The sequence below is a fragment of the Bufo gargarizans genome, chromosome 1 (assembly GCF_014858855.1).
Source record: "Bufo gargarizans isolate SCDJY-AF-19 chromosome 1, ASM1485885v1, whole genome shotgun sequence".
NCBI classification, from domain to species: Eukaryota; Metazoa; Chordata; class Amphibia; order Anura; family Bufonidae; genus Bufo; species Bufo gargarizans.
Genome location: NC_058080.1, coordinates 170,593,563 through 170,612,612, shown reverse-complemented (window position 1 = coordinate 170,612,612; position 19,050 = coordinate 170,593,563). Strand labels below are relative to the sequence as shown.

The 19,050-nt window shown below is 44.7% G+C and overlaps 1 protein-coding gene across 1 annotated transcript in view; it reads right to left on the bottom strand.

Moving 5' to 3' along the window:
• Nucleotides 1–14,114, bottom strand: part of CTSO (cathepsin O) — a 36,582-nt gene extending 22,468 nt beyond the window's left edge. Inside the window, exons 1-3 of the mRNA XM_044300162.1 lie at nucleotides 13,833–14,114; nucleotides 11,735–11,840; nucleotides 28–167 (exon numbers count right to left, since the gene is read on the bottom strand). Coding sequence (XP_044156097.1) covers nucleotides 28–167; nucleotides 11,735–11,840; nucleotides 13,833–14,075 — 489 coding nt within the window. The 5' untranslated portion in view covers nucleotides 14,076–14,114. The remainder of the gene's footprint in view (nucleotides 1–27; nucleotides 168–11,734; nucleotides 11,841–13,832) is intronic.
• Nucleotides 14,115–19,050: the final 4,936 nt, after the last annotated feature.

Here is a 19,050-nt window from a genome sequence, read left to right as displayed (position 1 = left end):
ACCCCTTTTATTCTCTATGCAACTTACATCCAGCTGATTTTTCACTCCTGTCACCAGATTTTTATCTCTCCAGTCAAACTGCAAAGGCAAAGACTTTTCTCCAAAGGCTTTCTTTTTAGGCACATAATAATCCTTATTCCTGGGAGGGTGACTCCTCAGATAGGTATCTGCACAATAATAAAATAAGTAATAATTTCATTAAATATAAAACTGCAGAAATCAAATTATACAGTAAATATCTATAAACAACAGAAGTGTATTGCACGTGTTGAAAGGGGTTCTGCCACTTCATTTAAAAAATAAAAATGCTCACAGTGGTGTACAATAGTTAAAGGCTATGTACACCTTTGGAGGCAATTTTTGTTTATTGCATTCTACTCATTTTGGGCTAAAAATCATATTTTCAATTGACCTTTATTAAAACATTTGAGCCATTCTGTCACAAAGGGTTAACTGTTTTTCTAACTGTGTGACTGGTACTTTCACTTTCTGCAGTCATCTAATAACCCTCATCTCTAAACTACTAAGAGGTAATAAACACTTATTTAGGCCACATTCTTATCAGTAAGATAAGAACTGAGCTATAATGGGTGTTTATAATGTCAGAGAGCAAAGATAAGGAGCCTGTCAGCTGCTCAGATTACAAGCTGACAGAAAAGACAAAGAATCCACAGGCAACTAGTAGAGCATGTCAGCTCTGTACAGAAAAAAGGATTCCATATTGTTAAATTTCTAGCTCAAAATAAGTACAATGCAATAATAATAAAAATTGCCCCCAAAGGTGTACATAGCCTTTAAAGATGGCATTGGCTGGTCATATGTTCTTGTTAAGAGAAACCACAAAGTACATAGACTGGCAGGGGACCTGGGAAACATCAGAACAGGCCGGCGGATAGATATGGGAAGCATTAGATTTATTATTTTACCAAATTTTTTGCAAATAAATAAAAATGACTGGGTAACCCCTTTAAAGGGACACTGACCAGGGCCCAATAACCATAATTAGCTGTACATATCCATGCACAGGTCTTCTAATGTGCATTAAAAACATAAGTATCCCCCCTGTCCACATTATGTATACAGTTAACTCACGTTTTATAACCTGAACTAATCGCTGTTCTGGGTTTTCAGCTTCTCTTGCGCCCAGCCAGCATCAGCCCAACCGCCGTTTTTGAAGCGTCGCCCAGCTCATCAATATTCACTTAGCTGGGCGGCTTCTGCAGTCCCCGACCTTCCGAGATCTGGCGCATGCCCAATAGAAAGCTATGGGTGCCGAGCGCCTCTATGGGGTTACAGCAGAGTGTCAGCATAGAGCTGACACTCTGATGATGGCGGCGGCTCAGGAATGGAGCCGCCGCCATCAAACACAGCAGGGGGGCAGACCGAACAGGGGGCATGGCCAGCAGGAGGAATGGAGGGGCGGACTCAAGGAGGGGCACTGTCTGTGGACACAAGATGGGGCACAGATGGAGGGGGGCCTGCACAGATCGGGGGGGGGGGGCACGAGGACACTGTGATTTCAGGTTCTGATCTGCACGGATTGCGGTCCGGAAGGGGCTAATGATTTGCAAATTATAAAAAATGCAAACATTGAGGGACATTTATCAAGACTGGTGTATCCATCCGCCAGTCTTGATCTTCCTGAACTGGTGTGAGATGCACCTAAGTTAATTAAGAGGCAGATGCCTCAAGCACAACTCTGCCTTCTTGTGTGCCACAAGCCTTGCCATGCTATCAATAAGGTTGGTCAGAAGAATGTTCTGCCAGGCTGAATGCACTTTGGCACGCAAATAATCAATATCTTCTGCTGGCAGCTCCCATTGCAATTGCTTACCAATAATGTTACAGTTGTGCTCGATGGGAGAAGCTACAGGCCATGGTCGCACATTTAGGCCATGAAGGCTGCTCACATTAGCACAAGCAACAGTGGCCTGGCGTTGTACTGTTGAAAAATGGCTAGACCACAGGTTCCACAACCAAATCAATGTAACGCCGAGCTGTTAGAATACCAGAAATGAAGACTAGAGGGTCCGGCTACCATACATAATGCCACTCAATACCATAATCCTAGGAGTAGGACCATTGTGACGTTCCCATGTGAAGGCCTCCTCATGGTGTTGCATAATATCAAGCCTGAATGGAACGCTAATATAAAATAACAATTCTTTATTGTATTTCCTTACTAAAATGAGGAGCTCAAAAACTCAATGGGTATATATATCTAGTCAGACTAGAAGGTGCACTATAGTTGAGGGAAGGGGAGTCAATATGGATGTTAGACCCCACCTAAATTCTCAAAGTTGTTGTTACTCCATAAATAAGAATACAATAAGCCCCTCTAACTATAGTACCCCAATGGATAGCGCCACTGTAGTTGAATATTATACGGCAGTGACACCTCTGCCACATAAAGTAGTCTGCCTAATAGTCTGGACAGGCTGGCTACTATATGCAATATCTCAGGAAGCCTTCCCTAAGACTGCACATACAAAGAGTAAGAACCCTCCTTTAATATGGGTGCGCTAAAGCAAAGTGCTGGTACCCGACACCTCTGCTGGCTGTCTCTATATCAATCTACCCCGCTCAACACGTTTCTATGCAGGTTTAAAACCGCAGTTCATTAGGAGCAGGTTCAAGGTCTAAGAGTAGATGCTGGTAGCATGTGGAATAGAATCACAGCACATAGTGGAGTGCAGTAGTGCAAATACTGGCACTGCGACGGCTGTGCCCAGCCGCTCAAACACCGGCATTAAATGGCCCCAAGCTCTGCCTCCGCAGGTGCAGCCACCGCTCAAGCCAATCCCATTGGGGGCGCGTCACTTGTCAACTCCCACCGCTCGCCGCCAGCATTATGCGAGATACAGCCCTACACTATGGTATCGGGGGAACTTATAGCATCACTGAGTGTTTCCACATATGGATGGAGATCTGTCCATTCCGGATCCAACATGTTATAACTCTATATTCATTTTTATTGTTAGTGACATTTCGCCCTAGATACATAGGTAGCTTGTCTTTATTAACCCCTTCAGGACCCTGCCATTTTCACCATGTTTTCTTGTCACATATTGTACTTCATGATAGTGGTAAAATTGAGTAAAAAAAATAATATAAATATAAATTTTATTTTTTTCATGCCAAATTTACACAAAAAAAAATTTGCAAATTTTGATTTATTTACTTTTATACTAGATAGTAATACCTCCAAAAATAGTTATTACTTTACATTCCCCATATGTCTACTTCATGTTTAGATCATTTTGTGAATGCCATTTTGAATTTTGGGGACGTTAGAAGGCTTAGAAGTTTAGAAGCAAATCTTGACATTTTTCAGAAAATTTCCAAAACCTACTTTTTAAGGACCAGTTCAGGTCTGAAGTCAGTTTGTGAGGCTTACAGAATAGAAACCACCAAAAAATGACCCCATTTTAGAAATTACACCCCTCATGATATACAAAACTTATTTAATAAACTTTGTTAAGCCTTTGGGTGTACCACACGAATTAATGGAAAATAGAGATGAAATTTCAAAATTTTATAATTTTTTTCCAGTTACAAAGCAAGGGTAAACAGCCAAACAAAACTCAATATTTATGGCCCTGATTCTGTAGTTTACAAAAACACCCCACATGTGGTCATAAACTGCTGTACGGGCAGACGGCAGGGCGCAGAAGGAAAGAAACGCCATACGGTTTTTGGAAGGCAGATTTTGATGGGCTGTTTTTTTTTTTACACCATGTCCCCTTTTGAAGCCCCCCTGATGCACCACTAGAGTAGAAACTCCAAAAAAGTGACCCCATTTTGGAAACTACGGGATAAGGTGGCAGTTTTATTTTAGGGTACATATGACTTTTGGTTGCTCTATATTACACTTTTTGTGAGGCAAGGTAACAAGAAATAGCTGTTTTGACACAGTTTTTATTTTTTGCTATTTACAGCAGTCATCTGACAGGTTAGATCATGTGGCATTTTTATAAAGCAGGTTGTTACCGACGCGACAATACCAAATATGAATTTGGAAAAATAGTGTCTCCACATTCTGAAAGCCGTAGTTTTATTTATTTTTTGGGCGACTGTCTTGTGTAGGGGATAATTTTTTTTCGGGATGAGATGATGGTTTGATTTGTACTATTATAGGGTGCATAGGCGTCTTAGAGCCCTACATGCCCGCAGGCTGAAGAACAGCTTTTACCCCAAAGCAATCAGTCTCCTAAATGCTCTGAGATTATTGCCCCTTCCTAGGATAAAAACTACCAGACTGAAAGTGACTGCTGCATTCATGAACCCATGATGACCTCTTGTCTGCAGTGGTGTCTGAATCAGTGTGTATATATACTCACAAGCGCTTCCTACTTTGCTCTTGCTATATATATGCTGTGAACTGTGAATAGTAATGCCTTCTAGTGCAATGTTTTTTTGTTTTTTTTCTAGTGTAATGCTTTTGTTTAAATGTCAGTTCTTGTTCCTCTGTCCATGGCATCTAGGATTGCTCCAAACAACATTCATCTGTTCCGTAGCACTGCAAAAAAAAAATATAACATGTCCTATTCTTCCGTTTTTTTGCGGATCCGCGGTTTGCGGACCGCAAAAAATGGAACGATTGTGTGCATGAGGCCTTAGGGTATGATTTTTACAGGATGAGATGATGGTTTGATTGGCACTATTTTGGGGTGCATATGACTTTTTGATGTTAAACCCTTTGTGATGTAAAGTGACCCAAAATTTAAGATTACACTTACCGGTAATCACTTTTCCATAAGCCCATGACAGCACCCTTGAGAGACCGCCTCCATCCAGGACAGGAAACAGGAACTTTCGTGGAGAGCTCATAAGGAGGAGCATGGCCCCGAGACCACCAGTTAATCGCAAGAACTTGTCCTAGACCACACTCTTCTCTTTTTTTTTTTTTTTTTGTATATATATATTTATATATATTTTTTTTTTTCCTATATATATATTTTTTTTTTTTTATATGAATATCAGGGTGGGAATAAACCCGGGTGCTGTCATGGGCTTATGGAAAAGTGATTACCGGTAAGTGTAATCTTAAATTTCCCTTTCGCCCATGACAGCACCCTTGAGAGACGATTAGAATAGAAATCCCTTTATTTCTTAGGGTGGGACTACCGCCTGGAGGACTTTCCTACCGAAGGCTAGCTGTTCTCTATTGCCTAGGTCCAATCTGTAGTGACGGAAGAAGGTGCTAGGCGACTGCCATGTGGCTGCTCTACAAATTTGTTCTAGGGTAGCGTCAGCCCTTTCTGCCCAAGTGGTGGAGACTGATCTTGTAGAATAAGCACCAAAGCCCCCCGGGGGCGCCTTTCCAGCTGAAGAATAGGCCAAATTAATGGCTCTTACGATCCATCTGGAAAGGGTTTTAGAAGAGGCTGGGAGGCCCTTATTTTTCCTACTAAACTGAATGAAGAGTTTTGAGGTTTTCCTCCACTGACTAGTAACCTCCAGATAATGAGATAGGCATCTTTTTACATCTAAACAGTGCAGTTTTTCCTCTTTTTCATTTCTCGGATCTTGGCACAGGGAAGGAAGGATAATGTCCTGCGTTCTATGAAACATAGAAACCACTTTCGGTAAGAAGGAAGGGTCTGGTTTAATGAGAACCCTATCATCTAAGATGTTAGTGTACGGAGGCGAGGTAGAGAAGGCTGAAATCTCACCAACCCTCCTTGCTGAGGTAATTGCCACAAGAAACGCTGTTTTGAAAGACAAAATCTTTATAGGTAACTGTTTAAGTGGCTCAAAGGGAGGTTCTGTGAGGCTAGTAAGGACCAAGTTGAGGTCCCAGGGGGGAATTGAAGGTCCAGGTATAGGCCTAAGCCTGCTGATGGCTTTAAAGAATCTTCGGACCCACGGGTGGCTAGCGATGGGAGAATCAAAGAACGCACTCAAAGCGGATACCTGTACTCTAAGAGTACTTGGCCTCAAATTTTTTTCATGTCCAGCTTGCAAAAAATCTAAAATCCTACACATAGGTGGGGGATTTAAAGGATTCACTGGATCCTTGGCAAACTTCTGGAAGGTGTTCCAAATCCTGAGATAAATAGAGGAGGTGACATCCTTTCTGCAGGATAGTAAAGTGGAAACTACGCTCTTGGAGAGTCCTCTACTTTCTAGGATTTCCCCCTCAAGAGCCATGCTGTTAGGTGTAGCTGCTTCACACTCGGATGATTGACTGGTCCTTGGGATAGAAGATCTTGCCACTCCGGGAGAATCCAAGGGTCCGTCAAGGATAGCTTCCTCAACCAGGTGAACCAGGTTCTTCTGGGCCAGAAAGGAGCAATTAAGATCACTGTTGTTCTTTCTTGTCTCAGCTTCTGTAAGAATCTTGGAAGAAGCCTTAATGGAGGAAAGGCGTAGAGGAGCTGGTTCGGCCAGGGAAGGGAGAAGGCATCTATCCCTGTTGGTGAATCTCTCGTGCTGAGGGAAAAGAAACGATGACACTTTCTGTTTTCTCTGGTGGCGAACAAGTCCAGATGAGGACGACCCCAAAGTCGAATTATTTGATCGAACACCATTTGGTTCAGACACCATTCCCCCTGGTCTAGTGTATTTCGACTTAAGAAATCTGCCACTTTGTTTTCTGAACCTTTTAGATGTATTGCCATAAGGGACGGCACAGAAGGAATTATAAGGGAAAAGATATCCGTTGTTAACCGCATAAGATTTTCTGATCTGGTTCCTCCTTGTTTGTTCAGATAGGAGACCACTGTGGCGTTGTCTGAAAAAACTTTTATAGACTTTCCCTGTAGTAAAGGAAGAAACTCTTTTAAGGCGAAAAAGACCGCCCTCAGTTCCCTCATGTTTTGGGAGTCTAGACTCTGCTCTCTTTCCCAAACACCTTGTCTTAAGTACCCTTGGCAACAGGCCCCCCACCCGGAAGGACTTGCGTCGGTGGTAAGGGTAACAAAGTCTTGTTGGAACCAAGGGAGCCCCTGGGACAGGTTTACGGGGTTCAGCCACCAGTGAAGGGACTGGATCACTTGGGGGGTGAGTGTGAAAGGTGTATCTAATGGGCGGAGGGAGCCCTGCCACTCCTTCAGAATTTGCCACTGTAGGGGTCTGGAGTGAAGATGGCTCCAACTGACCGCTGGTATGGTTGAGGTCATTCTGCCCAAGACCGCCATTGCTTGTCTGATAGTAGGGTTCTCTGCCGATATCAGGGACTGAACCTGTTGTATTAATCTCTGAATCTTGTCCTGGGGTAGAATACAGAGTAGTTTCTTTGAGTCCAGCATCATCCCTAAAAAGATGCAAACTTGGGAAGGAATTAAATGGGATTTTTCTCCGTTTATTTGCCAGCCGAGGTCTTCTAGGATCTGCACTACTTTTTTGAGGTGCGCTTCTAGAATGGATTTTGACTCTGCTACCACCAGGAGATCGTCTAAGTAAGGTATTAGTAAAATGTCTTTTTCCCTTACATGAGCCATGACTTCTGCCATGACTTTCGTGAAAAGTCTGGGAGCTTGAGAAATCCCAAAGGGAAGGGCTGTGTATTGTAAGTGCTGGATGTGACCTCCTATAGAAACCGCGAATGGGAATGTGGTAGTACGCATCTCTTACGTCTATCGTAGCCATGAAGCAGCCCCTGAATAGATGTTTTATGACTGATTGGATCGACTCCATTCTGAATTTTTTGTAAGAGAGGAATTGATTTAAATCCTTTAGATTTATAATAGTTCTGAATGTTCCATCCGGTTTGGGGACCAGAAAAAGGGAGGAGTAAAAACCCTCGCCCTTCTCTGCCTCCGGCACCGGAATTAGAACATTTTTCCGAAGTAGGGATACAATCTCTTGTTGTAAGGCTAGATTTTTCCCCGGGTTTCCTAGAAAATTCGTGATTTTGAATCTGTCCGGTGGGCGGGAGACAAACTCTAGACCAAACCCCTCCTTTATAACGCCTAAAATCCAGGGACTTGAGGAGATTTTCTCCCAGGCGTAGAGGAAGAGAGAAAGTCTGCCCCCCACGGGAGAGAAACCGTCATTGCTGTGATGGTTTAGAGGTTGAGGAGGATTGGGAACTGAAGAGAAACCCCTTGCTTTTCCTATTCTTGTTGTCAGCTCTGAAGTCTTTCCTCTGCCCCCTAAAAAAATCTTTCTTGTTTTTGCGAAAAAAACGTTGTTTTTTCGGGGGTCTGGAGACAGGGAATCCTTTTTTATTGTCCGAGGCTTTATCCAAAAGGTCGTCTAAGACGGATCCAAAAAGATAATCGCCCTGACAAGGAATTGCACAAAGCTTATTTTTAGATCCCGTGTCTCCCGACCAACCTTTTAGCCAAATAGCTCGTCTGGCTGAATTTGAAAGAGCAGCTGACCTAGCATTTAATTTTAAAGCATCGGCTGATGCATCAGAAATAAAGTCTACTGCTTTAAGTAGAGTGGGGAAAACGGTTAACAATTGATCTCTCGGGGTCTTGTTCTGAATGTGAGATTCTAACTCCTCTAGCCATAATTTCAGAGACCTAGCAGTGGATGTGGCGGCAATATTTGGTTTGAATGCTTGGGCTGAGGTCTCCCAAACTTTTTTCAAGTAAACCTCTGCTCGCTTATCCATAGGGTCTTTAAGAGAACCTAAGTCCTCGAACGGAAGGGCCGATTTTTTTGAAATTTTTGCAACAGGTGCATCCAATTTAGGGGGTCTGTCCCAGTTTACTGAGTCTGCCTCGTCAAAGGGATATTTCCTTTTTACATTTTTTGGCACAAAAAACTTTTTATCGGGTCTTTTCCATTCCCTCTGTATTAAAAACTTTATATTCTCGTTAACGGGAAATACTCTAGATTTTTTCTGCCCGAGATCACCAAACATGATATCCTGAACGGATCTTGGGTCTTTGGGTTCGTCTACTTTCATAGTCGCACTAACTGCTTTTAGTAAAGCTTCCGTATCATCGGGGGAAAAAAGTGGCCTGCCCGTGGATTCTTCATCCTGGGACGAGTCTGGGCTATCTAGGATTTCTCCCGTATCGCTTTCCTCTAAAGGATCTGAGTCAGATCTATTAGCCGTGCTTGATCTGGTTCCCAGGGAGGTAGAGGCTACAGCGGGAAAGCTCTTTTTGAAATCTTTCAGGGAATCCGAGACCTCCGTCTTTACCATCTCCCTAATACTCTGTAGAAGGGATGGGGACTCCTCCTCCACTAGTTTCTCAATACAACTTTGGCATAGCTTTTTCAACCAAGAGGGGGCCAGTTTCTTTTTACAGACGGCACACTCCTTCCCTCTGGTCTTTGAAATTGCCTTTCTAGGGCCCTCTTTTGTAGTCTAAATGCAGGAAGAAACAAGAGGGAAAGGAGATTTAGCTTAAAAAATGAAATAAATGGTGGGGAATGATCCCCCTTACCCCACCAGGAGTACCGGTCTGATCTCATGACCCTCCTGTTGATCGGCGCGTAGGGCACTCTCCTCCTCCATACTGCTGTGGGATAGAGAGTGACTCCCCGGATCCAAAGGAAATCTGGCTTCCTGTAAGGCTGGCTGGCTGGCTGGGCTGCTGCTGACCGTGCGCCTGTGGGTCCGATCTCCTCGGTCGGGTCCTGCTGGAAATCCTCTGCGGCCTAAGTAGGAGAAGGCTCTTCCTACTTCCGGAACGCACGCTGCGTGCGTTCCAAAAACCGGAAGTCTCTACCGAGACCCGGATCTCGCTGGCATCGCGAGATTTTAGTTCCCCCTGCGCGCGGCAAAGAAGAAGGCCCCGGCCCGCCTGAGCACTGTCGGGCAGGACCGGCGTGCCGAACGCACCTCTCGGTGAGCCCGGGACTGCAGAGTATCGCCAGCGCAGCGTAAGCCAGACCCCAGCAGCAGACACCAGACTCCGGCCGGCGGCTCCTAGAGGAGACTTATGCCGGAACAGGTAACCCCACTTTAGAACAATTCCTCCGGGGCCCTGCAGCCTAGCTTTTCTTTTCCTCTCTCCACGAACCGTCCTCTGTCTAGGACAGGAAACAGGAACTGGTGGTCTCGGGGCCATGCTCCTCCTTATGAGCTCTCCACGAAAGTTCCTGTTTCCTGTCCTGGATGGAGGCGGTCTCTCAAGGGTGCTGTCATGGGCGAAAGGGAAAAATTGCTTTTTTGACACTTTTTATGGTGGTCACATGAGGGGTTAGGTCATGTGGTATTTTTATAGAGCAGGTTGTTACCGACGCGGCAATACCTAATACGTATAAAAAAACATTTTTATTTACTTAAGTTTTACACAATAATAGCATTTTTGAAACAAAAAAAAAAAAGAGAGGTTTTAGTGTTTCCATATTCTGAGCCATATTTTTTATTTTTTTGGCCAATTGTCTTAGGTAGGAGCTCATTTTTTTTTGTGGGATGAGGTGACTGTTAGATTGGTACTATTTTGAGGGATATACGCCTCTTTGATCGCTTGGTGTTGCACTGTGACCAAAAATGGTTTATTTACTTCTGTATTGGCATGCATTGGCTGTAAGTGTATTACACTTACAGCTTCCTACTTGTGAGATCCAGGGGGCTGGATCTCACATGCTCTCACAGAAGGCATTGGGCTGCCTTCCATGCCATCGGGTCCCCAGCATCACGGGGACTCAATGGCATTTCCAATACCCGAAAGGACATCGAATGTGCCGCAGTCAGCGCTGACCGCGGCACATCAAGGGTTAATGCGTCTGCATCGGTGATTTCACAGATGCTGGCGCATGCAATAGGGATCCGGCTATCAGTGACTGCCGGACCCCTGCTGTGAATCGGGCGGGCGCATCTCCTGCACCCGCCCAATCACAGCGCAGTACATGTACGGCGCTGGTCCTTAAGTCACGGACATCTGCGCCGCGCATGTACGGCACGGGTCCTCTACGGGTAAAGGGCACATCATTTTGACAACAGTCCCTGCATGTGAGTTAAGGTTAGGATATATTGCCAACATAATAGGGCTCAGCTCGTCGCATGGGTGCCTTTTAAGAAAGCAGTCCAAGATGGATATTGAGTTATCCAAGATGATTCCCTTTAATTCTTCAGACTTGGTCTCATGCATCAAACATGAATGCTAGTAGTCACATCAAACTGGTATTTTGTTGCCAAGGACACCCCACATTGTCCACTTGCTGTATATGCATAAGTTACAGTATTTTAAATAGATAGCAGCTTAGGATGGACATTGAACTTCCATCAATGATTACCCTCTATCATTGTAGGCATGCTCTCATGTATCAGACATGAATATTAAATCTATATTTTGTTGCCAGGGGCAAACATTATTGTCTACTTGCTGTATATGCGTAATTACTGTGTACTAAAGCAGCCACATTTCTGATAATATGAAACCATAATGCAGCCACATTTAGAATGATAGGGCCCAAGATGGTTCCCGGTATAGTGGTATAGCGGTTAGACGGTACTTTACTTGATACAAGGAGATGATGATCAAATAAAGCAGGTATAAGAGATGGCATCATTCAGGCCCATCGGTTTCAACATTTGCAGCCTAAAGTTCCATTGTGCCTCCTTTCGTAGCAAAGTTAAATCCACATGACCTCCTCATTGAGGTCGTTTAACATATTCGATACCTTGGAATTTGACCGCTTCCCTTCTGCCATCATGGCATTCACCCACATGCCGTGCTATTGGTGTCTCTGCGTTGCTTCTGATGTTAGTGAAATGCACTCATTTAAAGGGGTTATCCAGGTATTAATATTGATGACCTATCCAGAGGTCTGAATAGGTCATCAATAACAGATTGGTGGATAATTGATGTTAACTTACTGGTAAATTCTTCAACTGACAAATCAGAAAATTGATTTATTCCATAATGTGCATCACTGGTGTTCCGTGCGTCACTGTTCAGAAACCTGTGCCGCTCCAGGCTTTTCTGGAAAAGAAAAAGTGACAGCACATGAAGCAGTGTAACCTCATCATCCTCACTGAGCATCAGAAAAAGAATATTATAATATAATATCATTTAGAATAATTTTAAGTAAGACGGACCAATCAGCAATGGCTTACATCTTAGATTCAGTTGGCTTTCAACCTGATAAGTTACAGGTAGAGTCTTTAACCCCTTAAGGACTGAGCCTATTTTCCATTTTTTATTTTTCCTTCTCATATTCCAATAGCCATGACTTTTTTTTTTATCTTTTACATTCACGTAGCCATGTGATGGCTTTTTTTTTTTTTTTTGAGGGGGGGGGACAAGAAGCATTTTTTAATGGCACCATTTAATTTGCTATGTCTTGGAAAATGGAAAAAAAAAAATCTTTGTGGGGTAAAATTGAAAGAAAATTATGCTAAGGTTTTTGGGGTTTTGACATTAAGGTGTTTAACGTGCGCTAAAAATTACTTTAAAAAAAAAAAATTGAATTTTTCTTTCTTCTTTGCATCGCCATTTTTTGACCGCCATAACTTTTTTATGTTTCGGTCTACAGAGCTGTATGAGGGCTTGTTTTTTGCAGAACAAAATGTAATTTTTATTAGAACCATTTTTGGGGTATTTATGACTTTTTGATCAGTTATTAATTTTTTTTTTAGTAGGAAAAGAAAAGAAGAAAATTGCTAATCGTGTTTTTTATTTTCTCTGTTACGATGTTCACCGCGCAGGAAATGTTTATTTTAATTGTTCAGACACGGCAATACCAGATATGTTTTTTTTTATTTATTATTTATATAAGCAAAAGTGGGAAAGAGGGGTGATTTCAACTTTTAATTTTTTTCTTTTTAAACTAGAATCTGGGATCTTTTGATCCCTTGTCCCACTCACCCTTGGCTGTTCTCAGAACTCTATAGAAATGAATAGAGCATGCTGGGAGTCGTAGTTTCACCACAGCTGGAGTGCCGGAGGTTGGCCATCACTGCCCTAGGCTGTCATTGTAACTGATCGGAGCCCTGCGATTTCTGAAGGCAGATCGAGCGACATCTTCTGCCTAACCTCACAGATGCTGCAATCGCTTTTCAACGTGGCATCTTAAGAGTTAAATGACTGTGTTCGGCATGATCACAGTTCTCTGTCCGCCGCGTATGGAGTGGGCCCACCGCAGCAGTCCGCACCATACAATTCCCGGCGTATAATATGGATAAAATGTGAAAATGTTATTTTTCCCTATTTTTTATTTTATTTTTTACACTTTCCATGGTATAAAAAAAAAAAAAAAAAAAAAAAAAAACTAAGATAAAAACGACTAAATAAATTTATTTAATGACACAAAAATAAAAACTTAAATTAGAATACTAGTGTTAAAGCTTTCCGGTATTGAATTCTATCATAGGGTCTCAATACCGGAAAAAAATTACTGCTTCAGTTTTGTCACCATTCATTGTCAATGGGGACAAAACTGAACTGAACAGAACTGAATGCTCCAAAATGCGTTCCGTTCAGTTTAGTTGCGTTCGCAGACCGGAGAGAAAAACGCAACACGTTGTATTTAGCTTTCCGTTCTGTGAAAAACAGATCAGTCATGACCCCCAATGCAAGTCAATGGGGGCGAATCTGTTTGACACAATCTGACACAATAGAAAACGGATCCGTCCCCCATTGACTTTCAATGGAGTTCATGACGGATCCGTCTTTGCTATGTCCAAGATAATACAACCGGATTCGTTCATAACGGACGCAGACGGTTGTATTATCAGTAACGGAAGCGTTTTTGCTGAACCCTGCCGGATCCAGTATAAACTCTAGTGTGAAAGTATCCTTAAAGGTTATGGCTTTTCGAAGGCATATGTACTAAAAATAAACTACCATGCGTCTGGTCAGGAAGGGGGCAACTTGCCAGGTGTTGATGAGTGTGACCCACATGCAGACACCGTGCCCCCTGCCCCACACGACTGGCCAGCGGACAACAGACACAAGACAGACATGCACTAGTACCAGGAACACTTGGTATCTCTCCTGAGACGGCAGACTGCCCGCCGGGTACTTCCTGCCCCATTTCTCCATAAAGAAAAGGAAAGAGGAAAAGGAGTCTGCCATGGGAGGAATGGCGGGGGCGCCGCTGCTACTCCCATTGCACATGGTGCTGCCTGCGTTACATGGAGGCTGCTGCTTCTCCCCGGCACACACAGGCGGCGAGGAGCCGACACACACAAGGCACAGGACACCCAGCCACAGCATGCCGCTCCGCACGGCCCGAGCACACAGGAAGTGACTGACCGCTTGCTGTATTTCCTTGTCTCAGTAAGAGAAGCTTGAGCGCCACCTTGTGGTAGACCAGCGTCACTGCAGGCACCCGTTCACCGCTGTAGCACAAACAGGGTAGACAGTGCGGCCATTTACCATGACTGGACTGTTTGCAGTTTTGCTTTAAAGCTCAACCAACTTTATCAAAAGTCACATACATGTGTTGCATCTAGAAACCTAATACTTCTGTGCAGAAACACTACTCCCATTTTTCTATGCCATCCACCTACTGGATATTTGAAAAAGTTACATTGATGGATGAGGGATTAAATAGATCCTCATACCTAAACGTGCTGCTTTCCGATCCGTTTTTCAAAAGTGAGGGTGGCATAAAATGTCAAAAAGTCACAAATTTTGGTACAAAACGGCACTTAAAATGTGCAACTTTTGTACTCTAGTTTCCTTAAAACATTCCCTCAGGCAGGGGTGCACCACCAATGAGGCCAGGTGAGGCGATCACCTCAGGCAGCACCAGGTAGGGGCAAGAGGGGGGCAGCGAAAGGGCCATGGGGAATAAGTGCTTTCATTGGGGCAAAGTGGTTAGGTTAAGAAGTTAAGAAATTAGCATGGGGGGGGGGGCATTTCAGTTTTCGCCTCAGGCAGCAGAAGGGCTAGGTGTAGGGAGTCTTAACGTGTGCCATAATTACCCTAGTGGCTCAGAACATCTGATAAAGCTGTCATATGTGTAGACTGCCTGTCTAAAAGATTAAAGAGGACCTCTCACTACAATAAAACATCTAAACTAACTATAGAGACATGTAGAGCGGCGCCCAGGGATCTCCCTGCACTTACTGTTATCCCTGGGCGCCGCTCTGTTCTCCCAGTATAGCCTCCGGTATCTTCCTATTTTCAGCTCCTTCTCCCATGCTGTAGCGCTGGCCAATCACAGCGCTCAGCTCATAGCCTGAGAGAAAAAAAAACTTCTCAGGCTATGAGCGGAGCGCTGCGATTGCCCAGCACTGCAGCATGGGAGAAGGAGACGCCGGCAGGTTCCACTGGGTGGAGCCTAACTATGAAGATACCGGAGGCTATACCGGGAGAACGGAGCAGGGCCCAGGTATAACAGTAAGTGCAGGGAGATCCGCTTTCCAAGTCTGTATAGTTAGTTTCGATTTTTTTATTCTCAGAATGGCCTGGATAAGTTAAAGCGTTTTAAAGTTATCACCACTTAAAGTGACACTGGTCAGATTTGCAAAAATGAATGGCCTGGTCCTTAAAGAGGACCTTTCACCAATCCTGACATTGTGAACTAAGAATACAGACATGGAGAGCGGCGTCCGGGGATCTCACTGCACTTACTATTCTCCCTGGGCGCCGCTCTGTTCTCCTGCTATGCCCTGCGGTATCTCCGGTCACAAAGTTATGGTAGGCGGAGTCTGCCCTTGTTCTTCTGTAGCGCTGGCCAATCGCATTGCAGAGCTCACAGCCTGGGAGAAAATAACCTCCCAGGCTGTGAGCTCTGCGCTGCGATTGGCCAGCGCTACAGCAGAACAAGGGCAGACTCCGCCTACCATAACTTAGTGACTGAAATCTCTGCCTACTATAACTTAGTGGCCGGAGATACCGGAGGGCATAGCGGAAGAACGGAGCGGCGCCCAGGGATAATAGTAAGTGCAGTGAGATCGCCGGGCGCCGCTCTCCATGTCTGTATACTTAGTTCACAGTGTCATAATCGGTGAAAGGTCCTCTTTAAGGACCAGGCCATTTTTTGCAAATCTGACCAGTGTCACTTTATGTGGTGATAACTTTAAAACGCTTTGACTTACCCAGGCCGTTCTGAGATTGTTTTTTCGTCACATATTGTACTTCATGACACTGGTGAAATAGAGTCAACATTTGTTTTATTTATAAAAAAATACAAAATTTACCAAAAATTTGGAAAAATTAGGAAATTTCCAAGTTTCTATTTCTCTACTTCTATAATACATAGTAATACCTCCAAAATAGTTATGACTTTACATTCCCCATATGTCTACTTCATGTTTGGATCATTTTGGGAATGATATTTAATTTTTTCGGGACGTTACAAGGCTTAGAAGTTTAGAAGCAAATCTTGAAATTTTTCAGAAATTTTCCAAAACCCACTTAAGAGGACCTTTCATTTGGCAAAAAATTCTGAACTAAGTGTCATGATCTGTACAGCAGCGCCCAGGGATCTCACTGCACTTACTATTATCCCTGGGCGCCGCTCCATTCTCCTGCTATGCCCTCCGGTATTTTCGGTCACTTGGTTATAGTAGGCGGAGACTTAGGGGACTTGGTTATAGTAGGAGGAGATTGCCCTTGTTCTCCTGGGCGTCTTCTTCTCCCAGGCTGTAGCGCTGGCCAATCGCAGCGCAGAGCTCACAGCCTGAGAGGGCATAGTGGGAGAACGGAGTGGTGCCCAGGGATAATAGTAAGTGCAGTGAGATCCCCTGGCGCCGCTGTACAGATCATGATACTTAGTTCACAATTGTTTCCCAGGTGAAAGGTCCTCTTTAAGGACCAGTTCAGGTCTGAAGTCACTTTGTGATGCTTACATAATAGAAACCACCCAAAAATGACCCCATTTTAGAAACTACACCCTCAATGTATTTAAAACTGATTTTACAAACTTTGTTAACCCTCTAGGTGTTCCACAAGAGTTATTGGCAAATGGAGATGGAATTTCCGAATTAAAGTTTTTGGGCAAATTTTCAATTTTAATCAATTTTTTCCAGTAACAAAGCAAGGGTTAATGCTACTTTCACATTTGCATTTGGGGTTCGCCTGTGAGATCCGTTTGACGGCTCTCACAAGCGGCCCCGAACGGCTCCGTTCATCCCCAATGCATTCTGAATGGATAAGGATCCGTTCAGAATGCATCAGTTTGCTTCCGTTCCGCCTCCATTCCGCTCAGGAGACGGACACCCAAACGCTGCTTGCAGCGTTTTGGTGTCCGCCTGGCCGTGCGGAGCCAAACGGATCCGTCCTGACTTACAATGAAAGTCAATGGGGATGGATCCGTTTGACGTTGACACAATATGGTGCAATTGCAAACGGATCCGTCCCCCATTGACTTTCAATGTAAAGTCCCTATTAATATACAATCGGATCAGAGTTTTCTCCAATCCGATGGTATATTTTAACTTGAAGCGTCCCCATCACCATGGGAACGCCTCTATGTTAGAATATACCATCGGATTTGAGTTAGATCTTGAAATTCAGATCCGACAGTATATTCTAACACAGAGGCGTTCCCATAGTGATGGGGACCATTCAAGTTAGAATATACTAAGAACTGTGTACATAACTGCCCCCTGCTGCCTGGCACCACCCGATCTCTTACAGGGGGCTTGTGATCCGCATAATTAACCCCTCAGGTGCTGCACCTGAGGGGTTAATTGTGCGGATCTCAGCCCCCTGATCGGGGGCTGCCAGGTAGCAGGGGCCAAACCCCTCCTCCCTTCCCAGTATTAAAAGCATTGGTGGCCAGTGCAGACCCCCCTCCCTCCCTCCCCAGTATTAAAAGCATTGGTGGCCAGTGCGGCCCCCCCTCCCTCCCTCGTATAAAAAACATTGGTGGCCAGTGCAGCCCCCCCCCCTCCCTCCCCAGTATTAAAAGCATTAGTGGCCAGTGCGGCCCCCCCTCTTTCCCCAGTATAAAAAGCATTGGTGGCCAGTGCGGCCCCCCCTCCCTCCCTCCCCAGTATTAAAAGCATTGGTGGCAGTGGCCACAGGCTAACAGTCCTGGCTGCCATGGTTACTTAGCTTATACTTACCTGCGCTGTCTGCTCGGCGGCCGGCGCTCCTCCTACTTGTAAGTGACAGGTCTGTGCGGCGCATCGCACAGGCCTGTCACTTACCAGTAGGAGGAGCGCCGACCGGCCACAGACAGCGCAGGTAAGTATAAGCTAAGTAACCATGGCAGCCAGGACTGCAGTAGCGTCATGGCTGCCATGGTAACCGATCGAAGCCCCAGCGATTAACTGGGACACTGATCGGAAATGCAGATCCGCTGGTACCAACGATGGGGGGGTGAGGGGGGTTGTTAGCCTGTGGCCACTGCCACTAATGCTTTTAATACTGGGGAGGGAGGGAGGGGGGGCCGCACTGGCCACCAATGCTTTTAATACTGGGGAGGGAGGGGGGGCCGCACTGGCCACCAATGCTTTTGATACTGGGGAGGGGGGGGGCCACACTGGCCACCAATGCTTTTAATACTGGGGAGGGAGGGGGGTCTGGCCCCTGCTGCCTGGCAGCACCCGATCAGGGAGCTGAGATCCGCACAATTAACCTCTCGGTGCGGCACCTGAGGGGTTAATTGTGCGGATCACAGCCCCCTGTAAGAGATCGGGTGGTGCCAGGCAGCAGGGGGCAGTTATGTACACAGTTCTTAGTATATTCTAACTTGAAGCGTCCTCGTCACCATGGGAACCCCTCTGTGTTAGAATATACTGTCGGATCTGAAAAAGTTGTTATGCAGACAGATCCGTTCTGAACGGATACCATCGTTTGCATTATAGGTGCGAATAACAGACGGATCCGCACCGAACACAAGTGTGAAAGTAGCCTAACAACCAAACAAAACTCAATATTTATTGCCCTGATTCTGTAGTTTATAGAAACACCCCATATGTTGCTGTAAACATGTGTTATTTTTATAGTTCAGGTTCTTATGGACAAGGCGAAACCTAATATGTATACTTTTTTTAATTTATTTTAGTTTTACAAAAGAATATCATTTTTGAAAAAACTTTTGGGGGGTTTAAGTGTCTCCAAAGTCTCAGTAGAATTAAAATTGGGGAAGGGGATTATAAATTTAGTACTCCATGGAAGTGTGGTACTCCCTGAAGCAACCGTCAATGCAGAGGCCCAGATGATCGGGGCACATGTCACACTGAGGAATGGTGTCCTTTCGTATCCCGCTCCTGTGACACAATCTGCACTT